Raw genomic sequence first — 11,731 nt, 5'->3', positions numbered from 1 at the left:
AACAAGGACTTGTTGGTTTAAATCCAATGTGAAGTGATGCACCGTTCGGCTGGTATATAACAGATGCTGCATACTTTTATATGCTATGAAAACTGTATTTTAATAACAAGCAAAACAGAATCAGATTGTACATAAGCTTCATCTGTACGTCATGCCTGTTTTATGAAAGTGAATTAACCATGCTGCCACTGTTCTCTGGAAAATCCTCTCCTCTGATATAAATAAATCCCACACAACGGTCGTTCTTTACATGTGTTTAATACCAGCAGAAAACACTGTGACGCTAGTTTTTAATCCCAGTTACCTCTGTTCACGTCCATAATCTCTCACAGTATTTCTTTAATATCTATCAACTTCTGTGAGGCGTGTGTTTTCACAGAGGCCTGGAGGGCCTGGAAAGGAGTCATGTCTTCCGCCTTCATAATATCAGAACTTAAGACGCCTCTTTTTTGAGCCACAGACTCCCACTTGCACTGGTCACTGCAACATGGTACTGACTAGTGATGAGCCTAGGTTTCATGACACAGTGTCCTGATTTTCAGAGGCCACCAGATGGCACTGTTTGCTGTAAAATGTTTGGACTTGAATGACGAATTTAATGAAACCTCACATCATTTCTACACCAAGAGCGACATCCAGTGGCCTCTGAAAATTAGGAACAACCCTGGAACAATGTTTCATGATACCTCATCTACCCTTCACTAGTACTGATAACCGCTAAAGGTTCCAAGTATGAGTAGGAAGGAGAGGCAGGTGAAGTGTAGATCGTTCGGCCGGAGGAATCTCACTCGTCTCTGCCATGAATATGCAGGTTGTCTTTCCCTTCCTTTATCTGTTATGAGGCCCCTTGAGTTTGTCTCCTTTTTTGGGGTCACTCTTGTTTGTCTTCATATCCATTTACTGGTGAATCTCTTAGCAAAACCTGCCACCCTCTGGTCCTCAGAAGCTCTGTCCTTGACTCCTTAACATCCTCGTCTCCTCTACATGGCCACTGCTCCTATCACGATTCTCTCCCTCTCTATCACCTCATCGACATTGTCCTGGAACGCCTTGAAGCTTGAAGGTCATGGTCCTGTTAGGCTCCCACTTCATTTCCTCTAGTAGTCTTCTAGATCTTGAATCCATCTCCATTGTTCCATGCTTTAGTTCCTTTCGACTTGGTTTCCAGCTTTCTTCTCAACATCATACCAGATAACTCTCCTCTCTCCTCAGTCGTGGTGGTAGTGTCCCAGGCTGACATTTATTGATGTCTCAAGATGTTAGCTTTTTATAAGCACTAAACAAAATATCTTTATGATATGTAAGATTATTATTCATAATAATTATTATAATTATTATTGTTGTTGTTATTATATGGGTGTGTTAGTGTGGAAGGAGGAAGAGGCAGATAAATATAGCAGAAACTGCAGAAAATAAGAAAAATAAGAAGAAAAATAGATCTGACTTCTCGCGCCCTCCTGTTTACAATTTCAACATTCAGAACATCCTGTATTAAACAAAGTGCAATTCAATCTTAGCTGTCGTCCAACCTAGTTATCATCAAACAAAATAAAGTTGTTTTGTTTTTAGTCAGGTATTAAATGCAAACAGTGCAAACAATATTGTGTTCTTCCTTTACTTCTTCTGGCTCCTAAGTGGCTCCCCCTCTTTTGTTCTGTCCGTTGCCAGCAGCCAAAGGAAATTTTACATTTACACAAAACATTTCAAGAGATAATAATTACTTTTTTTTATATATATATATATAAATGAATCTTCTCATGTAGTCTGCTTAAGCGAAATTATCACAGTTTCATTAGAATTCCTTAAAATGTAACCACTTTATTCCAAGCTCAATATTAACACAGTCTCAGCTCATTTCAAATGTATTTGTATGTATCTATATCCAATATTCTTAAATTGCAAGGCTTAACTTCGATGGATAAATAGCTATTTCAAAATGTCACCTGTTGTTCTCAGGCCTTGCCACAAGATGGCGACCAATAGCAGAAGCAAGAAATCACATAAAGAAGTGAACAAAAAAATAATAGCTCTGAAATGTCAAGGTTCGAAGTTAAAGTAGTCAGAAGCAGTCAGAAGAAAGCGGCCACTGCAGGTTCTATCGTAATAGGAGAAGCAAGTCTGTCAAGTGCTGGAATCATAGCACTGGAATACAGTAGCAGAGAAAGGAAGACGTGACTCGGCGCAGCTATTATATTTTCAAACTCTGATGGAGATGGATTCCATCTGCAGTGTTGAGAATAACAATATAAGCTTAAGCTTGTGAAGCATGAAGATTGCAGATTTGCATAAAGAGGTGTCGACCCAGAACACAAATGAAAGAGGAACCTAAATATTGTGAAGTTCATATAGATACTCGTCTTGAATTACACCTCTGGAGTGACTTGGACTTTTTTTTTTAAAATAAATTCACAAAATGGAAAGGGAAAAACTGTGCTTGCTGTTGCTTCTGACTACAATACGGGGTAAGAGTTTTATTTCACTCACCTGTTTTGGATCTTCTCTGACCATTACATGTGTCATCCAGCAGCTGGTTCTGGTTCATTTACATTCACTGGCTCACAGCTGACAGCCACAGAGGGATCCTGCGTTCCAATACAGGGGAGATTCACAGGACATCTCAGTAGAAATGCCTACTGGGCTTGGTTGAAGGATCCAGTGTGGGTCGGTGCAGGAACTGTTGTTTACAGTACAGACCCCGAAAAACGCCCCATCAGTCCACAGTATAGCAACAGAGTGACTTACCAAAGAGCAGAGAAACAGCTCACCATTTCGATCTGCAACCTGAACAAAAATGATGGTGGAAGCTATTCTTTTGGATATTTCCCATCAAGAGGGGAGAAATGGAGCTCAGAGCCTGTTCTTCTGTCAGTCCAACCTGTTACTTCAAATATAATAATAATGATTTTAAAAAAATGTCCTCAATGTACACATATAATTAAGAGAATGTGATTCATATAGTCAGAAATGTTTCATTTTTACGGAATAAAAGTTTCATTTTGCAGCGAACCCATGCCTCATCAGGTTTGAGGAACCGGCTCCTGTTACAGAGTCCAGCTCAGTGACTCTCCGCTGCTCCACCTCGTCCTCGTGCCCCTCCCGTCCTCAAATTCAACCTCTCGACCAACGAGGAATCTCAGTGCAACCTCAGGGTGATGGACACAGCAGGACAGCAACTAGCAACTTCATAGCCAGCTGGCAGGACAATGGGAGGCAGTTCTCCTGTCAGACTCGAGGCAACACCGACCCAAACTTGATCCGCAGTGTCACTCTAACTGTCGAATGTAAGTCAAGGTCCCTTTCCGTGTCGATAACGATGCAAAACTTTATTCGTGAAAGTGTTTCTGTTCCTCAGACCGGCCCAAGAACACGAGAGTTCAAGTCCCCTCTGGTCTAAACGGGAGAGTGAGCGCTGGAAAAGAGCTCAGATTAACGTGTGTCACTGAGGCCTCTCCTGCAGCTCATAGCTTCTCCTGGCTCCATGGCTCCTCCAGACGAACTCCACTCTCCAGCGGAAACACAATGACCATTAAAAACGTTCAGAGATCTGATGAAGGTTGTTACGTGTGCAGCGCCACCAACAGCATCGGCACAGATTATAGTGCACCGCAGTGCTTCCAAGTACAGTGTGAGTGACTCACTCTCAGTGCTGCATTGACTTGCCTCAGAGTCTAGCTTCTTGGCCATGTTGTTTATAGTTACTGAACCGAGGAAAGTGCTTTATTTCCCCTGCTCCTGTCTGACCTCACTTCAGCAAGTCTCTCATTTATATATTTCCAGGTAATATGTTAAAATGTAGCATTTCTTCCATGTTTTCTTTCATATCTGTCGTCTTTTTTTTGCTCTCAACAGTGCAGTGTTTTCACTTATTTTCCCTCCCTAATACGACCAAACAAATATGTCCATTTTCATTGAATTTGTCTTCCTTCAATAAGTCATGCAATATTGATGACTTTTACTTGACTTTTTTCCCAGTTCCTTTAAACTATGTGTCACAGTGAGCTTCTTCTTGTCCAGCTATTACTTTAACTTTTTCCTCATTTTTCAGACACATTAAAACACGCTGTAAACCAAAGAAAGAAAGAGGAAAAGAGGAAATTGTCCAAACTACTCTGCTTCCTCTCCACAGATGCTCCATCATACCTCAAACTGTCCATGTCCACTCAGGTCACAGAAGGTCAGACCTTCACTATCAGATGCACTGTGGACAGTTTTCCACCCTCAACTCTCACCTTGATCAGAGAGATTCAGTCGAGTTCAGTGAATGTGTTCTCCAACTCCAACGAGAATGGGGTCCACAACAATGACCTCGTCTACACCACTAAAGCTGCTGTGCACCACGCAGGGAGCTACAAGTGCATCGCCTCAAACTCTGAAGGAAGCAGGACAAGTGAGCGGAGAGAATTGGTGGTCAAATGTGAGTAGTTTTGCTTTGCAACAAAACATTTTACTGACTGTCCTCATTAGTTTCGAAGTAAAGCATCAGTAGAAAATGGTGCTTTATTGCACTTATTTGACCATATCTTTTAACCCTGAAAATATGCTGCAGGTTATTTAATTGTCCAATAGTTCCTGCCCTCTGTGGCTTTTATTGTCTGGTTTAGTCAGGATCTAAGTTTAAATGTCAATAGAACATTTCTGCATAGAGATCTGTCATGTTGAACCAGTTGAAATGCATTTTACTCAAGAATTCTTTGAAATCTGAGAGGGCAAAGGCCTGTGATTAAAACTCCAGCCAGACTCACAACACTTCCGGCCAGAAATATCCAGGAGTTGAGTTCTCACCTAAACCTTGCTCAGGGGCCCCACAGACTGTCACATTGTTGGTGTCAAGAAAAGTCATCAGGATTATTCATTTCATTTTTGATTTTGTTTGATCTCAAAAACGCTTGATTTTATTATTGTTTTTAAAATTCCACTCTTTGAAGCATATGTCATGAAAACTATGCAAACGTGTTAATTAAAGGGTTTATTCACATTAAACAAACCACAAAACAAATGTAATGTTAAAAAAAAAGAATGGTAACAAGACAAGAACATCAGAATAATCTCCACACTGAGATCGAGTGGCAGGAACTGTCTCCATGTCGTGTTGGGAAAGGTTAGCTTGGTGGCTAATGCTACGAAGAGACTCAATGAAAGTTGCCCAAACACCAACAAACAGTCTGATCGACTAGTGGAATAAAGGTGCTGAGTTTCAGTGTCAGACACTGTGAGAGCTCACGCCTGCGACACCGCGACATCTGATCAGGGAGGAAAGGTGCATCCGAGTCGCCGACGAATCCGTGTTCAACTGAGAAACATGGAGACGACTGACCATCGAGATCAGTCAGAAACGTTCCACTATTATTACTCAGGATCGTATAATCACCCAGACTCATGTCTCTCTACTTTTGTCCCTTTTGTTCGAGATAAAGACCTCGTGACATTTTCTTTGCACAAACTATTTCTTGTATCTATCCAGTCATCTCATTTATGACGATGAGCCAATAAGAGAACAGACTCAGGTCACTTTTCTCCTCAGACGACAGCAAGGCCATAACAGGCCAACTCACTTGCACGCAACAATGCATGCAAGTGCAAAGCACGCAGGTTTTTATACCTGCACTGCCAGCAACTCCATTGGTGCTGGAACATCAGACCTGCTTCAGATTCAGGTTGAATGTGAGTCCACTGTGAAAACATGACAAAACATTCAAACAAGCTGAAAGTGTTTCTCTTCCTCAGACCGACCCAGGAACACAAGAGTTCAAGTCCCCTCTGGTCTAAATGGAAGAGTCAGCGCTGGAAAAGAGCTCAGATTAACGTGTGCCACTGAGGCCTCTCCTGCAGCTCATTACTTCTCCTGGTTCCATGGCCCCTCCAGACACACTCCACTCTCCAAGTACCAGTCCAAATACTGGGGCAGCACCATGACCATTGAGACAGTGCAGAGATCTGATGAAGGTTGTTACAAGTGCTGCGCCACCAACAGCATCGGCAGAGATTATAGTGCACCACAGTGCTTCCAAGTACAGTGTGAGTGACACACCCTCAGTGCTGCATTGACTCACCTCTGCCTCAGTTCATATCAGACTTCCTTCCTCAGGGAACATTTTTCAGTGCACCAACTCCAGGTGCACAACATTAGATGATGTCATCACCAAAACATTGTGCTGGTAGATGGAACAATTGAAGTTTAACAAACTTTCATTGTTTTTCAGCTTTTCGTTTCACTGTAATGTCCATTTCCTCTGTGATTTGCCCTTCAGAGCACCATTCCTGGCCACCAACAGCAGTCCAAGGTTTCCAGAGTAAATGAGTTCCCTACTGTAGAACCACAAGTCTCTACCAGATTTCTGAGCTGCTCACACCAAGTTAGGCAGAGTCCAGTGACCTAGGAGTCCAGTTTCCAGCCATTTCATGAGAACTCAGGGACACTGCAGTTAGGGATTTGTCAATGACACATTCAAAAAGCTGCAGTCAGAATCAATACAGGAGGAAATTCTCCAAACTACTCTGCTTCCTCTCCACAGATGCTCCAACCGACATCATATTGTCCATGTACACTCAGGTCACAGAAGGTCAGACCTTCATCATCAACTGCACTGTGGACAGTTTTCCACCCTCAACTCTCACCTTGATCAGAGAGACTGGGTCGAGTTCAGTGAATGTCCACAACAATGTCCTCGTCTACACCACTAAAGCTGCTGTGCACCACGCAGGGAGCTACAAGTGCATCGCCTCAAACTCTGAAGGAAGCAGGACAAGTGAGCGGAGAAAATTGGTGGTTAAATGTGAGTAGTTTTACTTTGCAACAAAGCATTTTAATGACTTACTCATATGTTCGTTTAACTTGGAATTTCACTTTAATAGACGTATAGATAAAATTTGACAGGAAAATACACTGTTTATTGATAAAGAGTCATGTCATAAATATTTTTAAAAGAACTATGCCACACTCCTCAGATGCTCCAAAAGAAACGAAGGTCCTGAAGGCTGAAGAGCTGCAGTTGCCAGACAAGAGGAGCTCAGTGATGCTGACATGCAGCTCCAGCAGCTACCCACCAATCCACCGATACTCCTGGTACAGGAAGTCGACGGATGACAGAGGAGATGACAAAGTGTCCGATCAGCAGAACCACAGTGTGACCTCTGACAAGCCTGGGATCTACTACTGCTCTGCCCTGAATCAGTTAGGTGAAAGAAGATCCGATCCAGTGGAGCTGTTTGTAGAAGGTGAAGTGAAGAGAACATACAAAGTAACGTGAGTTTATCATTTTGAACTGATTCTGTCTCAATACAGGAGCCTCTCTCAAAGTCCTGAAGTATGTCTTCATTTCTGCTTCACTTCTGCTCATTCCATTGGCGGCTGGTCTCATCTTCATCAAGTAAATATTAAAGAGAAACATTTTTACATACCCTGTTTTAATGTGCTGTTTAAACAGTCATACTTTCCAACCACAGGTGCAAGAGGAGGATCAAACACAGAGCTGTAAGTTCAACTGCCTTTATGTCAGGTTAACTGCGCTAATCTTTGCCCACTGACTGATATGAAAACTGGCCTCATGAGAAGTTGTAGATCACTACAGGCCTACAGGATGCATGTAAGAAGAACGATGGTCTCTACAGGGACCATTTGAATAAAAAGAGAGCCGGATGTGAATTGTAAAAAATTGAACCAATATATATCATGAAAAGATAAACAAGTACTATTACTGTCTAAAAACAGACGGCAACGAGAGTCACATCCAGGAGACCTGGAAAGATATTCAACAGAGCAGAAACCAAAAAAGAGGAGATAAAGACTACCATTTTTTATGATTAAGAAAATCAGGACATCAAGGAGGAAGTGTTTTCTCTGAACATTGGACCTGTGCTCGCTCAGCCAGTACAGGCACGGAAGAACCGGCGAGTGGAAAACAGGAGTGGGAGCAGTCGGCACCTCAGATCCATGTTCATGAGCGGCGCAGTCAGGAACATTATGGCTGTGGTATCATGCTTTTGAGAATGAGTGCAGTCAACATGAGCGTCGTAGAACCACCTGTAGGCTTCATGTGTGGAACTCGAAATTAAAAACGTAACGGCTTTTACTGTGGAGGAGAGACTTCAGAGATCACAAGTAACTACAATGAACAGAAACAGGAAATAGTTGTGTATATATAGATAACAGGGATGTCAAATCTGAGAGTTTACTTTACTCTTTTGTGCTCATGACTTTGCAGAACCCAAGTGCTGAAAGACCACTGGAGGTGCAAGCTGTGCCCCCAGAGGAAGCATCTGTGGTCTATACCAATGTGCATTATACCAAAAGGTCAGCATTACTGGACCTTTTCATCTCCGAATTTAGGATTCAATTTTGTTTTGTTTTCTAGCAGCAAGCCAGGACAAGATGTTGTGTACGCGGCTAATAAACCAAGCGGTGAAGAGGGAGAGGAGGAGGTGAACTATTCCCATGTGGAGTTCAAACACAACAGAGTGAAGCACAAGATCGGGAAATCAAGTCGCTGTGAGGATGAAAACACTGAATACTCCACGATTAAATTCTGAGAACAAAAACAAGGAATTGTTGGTTTAAATCCAATGTGAAGTGATGCACCGTTCGGCTGGTATATAACAGATGCTGCATACTTTTATATGCTATGAAAACTGTATTTTAATAACAAGCAAAACAGAATCAGATTGTACATAAGCTTCATCTGCACATCATGCCTGTTTTATGAAAGTGAATTAACCATGCTGCCACTGTTCTCTGGAAAATCTTCTCCTCTGATATAAATAAATCCCACACAATGGTCGTTCTTTACATGTGTTTAATACCAGCAGAAAACACTGTGACGCTAGTCTTTAATCTCAGTCTCCTCTGTTCACGCCCATAATCTCTCACAGTACTTATTTAAGGACAATATTTCTTATCTATCAACTTCTGTGAGGCGTGTGTTTTCACAGAGGCCTGGAGGGCCTGGAAAGGAGTCATGTCTTCCGCCTTCATAATATCAGAACTTAAGACGCCTCTTTTTTGAGCCACAGACTCCCACTTGCACTGGTCACTGCAACATGGTACTGACTAGTGATGAGCCGAGGTTTCATGACACAGTGTCCTGATTTTCAGAGGCCACCAGATGGCACTGTTTGCTGTAAAATGTTTGGACTTGAACGACGAATTTAATGAAACCTCACATCATTTCTACACCAAGAGCGACATGCAGTGGCCTCTGAAAATTAGGAACAACCCTGGAACAATGTTTCATGATACCTCATCTACCCTTCACTAGTACTGATAACTGCTAAAGGTTTCAAGTATGAGTAGGAAGGAGAGGCAGGTAATGTGGAGATCGTTCGGCCGGAGGAATCTCACTCGTCTCTGCCATGAATATGCAGGTTGTCTTTCCCTTCCTTTATCTGTTATGAGGCCCCTTGAGTTTGTCTCCTTTTTTGGGGTCGCTCTTGTTTGTCTTTATTTCCATTTACTGGTGAATCTGTTAGGAAAACCTGCCACCCTCTGGTCCTCAGAAGCTCTGTCCTTGACTCCTTAACATCCTCGTCTCCTCTACATGGCCACTGCTCCTATCACGATTCTCTCCCTCTCTATCACCTTATCGACATTGTCCTGGAACGCCTTGAAGCTTGAAGGTCATGGTCCTGTTCGGCTCCCACTTCATTTCTTCTAGTAGTCTTCTAGATCTTGAATCCATCTCCATTGTTCCATGCTTTAGTTCCTTTCGACTTGGTTTCCAGCTTTCTTCTCAACATCATACCAGATAACTCTCCTCTCTCCTCAGTCGTGGTGGTAGTGTCCCAGGCTGACATTTATTTATGTGTCAAGATGTTAGTTTTTTATAAGCACTAAACAAAATATCTTTATGATATGTAAGATTATTATTATTATTATTATTATTATTATTATTATTATTATTATTATTATTATTATTATTATTATTATTATTATTATTATTATTATTATTATTAATAATAATAATAATAATAATAATATTACAACAATTATTGTTGTTGTTGTTGTTGTTGTTATATGGGTGTGTTAGTGTGGATGGAGGAAGAGGCAGATAAATATAGCAGAAACTGCAGCGTCACAAAATAGAGGTCGACTGAGAGAATGATCTGACTTCTAGCTCCCTCCTGTTTACAATTTCAACATTCAGAACATCCTGTATTAAACAAAGTGCAATTCAATCTTGGCTATCGTCCAACCTAGTTATCATCAAACAAAATAAAGTTGTTTTGTTTTTAGTCGGGTATTAAATGCAAACAGTCAACGTTCATACGGAATATTGTGTTCTTCCTTTACTCCCTCTGGCTCCTAAGTGGCTCCCCCTCTTTTGTTCTGTCCGTTGCCAGCAGCCAAACGAAAATTCACATTTACACAAAACATTTCAATAGATAATAATTACTAATTTTTATTTATTTTTATTTTTATTTTTTTTATAAATGAATCTTCTCATGTAGTCGGCCCTTATTCTTAAGCGAAATTATCACAGTTTCATTAGAATTCCGTAAAATGTAACCACTTTATTCCAAGTACAATATTAACACAGTTTCAGCTCATTTCAATTGTATTTGTATGTATCTATATCCAATATTCTTAAATTGCAAGGCTTTACTTTGATGTATAAATATCTATTTCAAAATGTCACCTGTTGTTCTCAGGCCTTGCCACAAGATGGCGACCAATAGCAGAAGCAAGAAATCACATAAAGAAGTGAACAAAAAAATAATAGCTCTGAAATGTCAAGGTTCGAAGTTAAAGTAGTCAGAAGCAGTCAGAAGAAAGCGGCCACTGCAGGTTCTATCGTAATAGGAGAAGCAAGTCTGTCAAGTGCTGGAATCATAGCACTGGAATACAGTAGCAGAGAAAGGAAGACGTGACTCGGCGCAGCTATTATATTTTCAAACTCTGATGGAGATGGATTCCATCTGCAGTGTTGAGAATAACAATATAAGCTTAAGCTTGTGAAGCATGAAGATTGCAGATTTGCATAAAGAGGTGTCGACCCAGAACACAAATGAAAGAGGAACCTAAATATTGTGAAGTTCATATAGATACTCGTCTTGAATTACACCTCTGGAGTGACTTGGACTTTTTTTTTTAAAATAAATTCACAAAATGGAAAGGGAAAAACTGTGCTTGCTGTTGCTTCTGACTACAATACGGGGTAAGAGTTTTATTTCACTCACCTGTTTTGGATCTTCTCTGACCATTACATGTGTCATCCAGCAGCTGGTTCTGGTTCATTTACATTCACGAGGCCAAAGCTGACAGCCACAGAGGGATCCTGTGTTCCAATACAGGGGAGATTCACAGGACATCTCAGTAGAAATGCCTACTGGGCTTGGTTGAAGGATCCAGTGTGGGTCGATGGAGATAAGGACTTCTCAGGAACTGTTGTTTACAGTACAGACCCCGAAAAACGCCCCATCAGTCCACAGTATAGCAACAGAGTGACTTACCAAAGAGCAGAGAAACAGCTCACCATTTCGATCTGCAACCTGAACAAAAATGATGGTGGAAGCTATTCTTTTGGATATTTCCCATCAAGAGGGGAGAAATGGAGCTCAGAGCCTGTTCTTCTGTCAGTCCAACCTGTTACTTCAAATATAATAATAATGATTTAAAAAAAATGTCCTCAATGTACACATATAATTAAGAGAATGTGATTCATATAGTCAGAAATGTTTCATTTTTACGGAATAAAAGTTTCATTTTGCAGCGAACCCATGCCTCATCAGGTTTGAGGAA

The 11,731-nt window shown here is 41.2% G+C and overlaps 1 protein-coding gene across 1 annotated transcript; it reads left to right on the top strand.

The window, feature by feature from the left end:
- The first annotated feature begins 6,922 nt into the window (after positions 1–6,922).
- Positions 6,923–8,742, top strand: LOC128746818 (uncharacterized). The gene is made up of 5 exons (XM_053844159.1): positions 6,923–7,215; positions 7,283–7,367; positions 7,444–7,471; positions 8,202–8,290; positions 8,352–8,742. The coding sequence occupies exons 1-5, from the start codon at positions 6,930–6,932 to the stop codon at positions 8,524–8,526; spliced, it is 663 nt and encodes a 220-aa protein (XP_053700134.1). The 5' UTR covers positions 6,923–6,929; the 3' UTR covers positions 8,527–8,742.
- Positions 8,743–11,731: the final 2,989 nt, after the last annotated feature.

This window comes from Synchiropus splendidus, chromosome 15, assembly GCF_027744825.2.
Source record: "Synchiropus splendidus isolate RoL2022-P1 chromosome 15, RoL_Sspl_1.0, whole genome shotgun sequence".
NCBI classification, from domain to species: Eukaryota; Metazoa; Chordata; class Actinopteri; order Syngnathiformes; family Callionymidae; genus Synchiropus; species Synchiropus splendidus.
The sequence above is the reverse complement of the archived record's forward strand: the minus strand, read 5'-3'. Positions and strand labels throughout refer to the sequence as shown.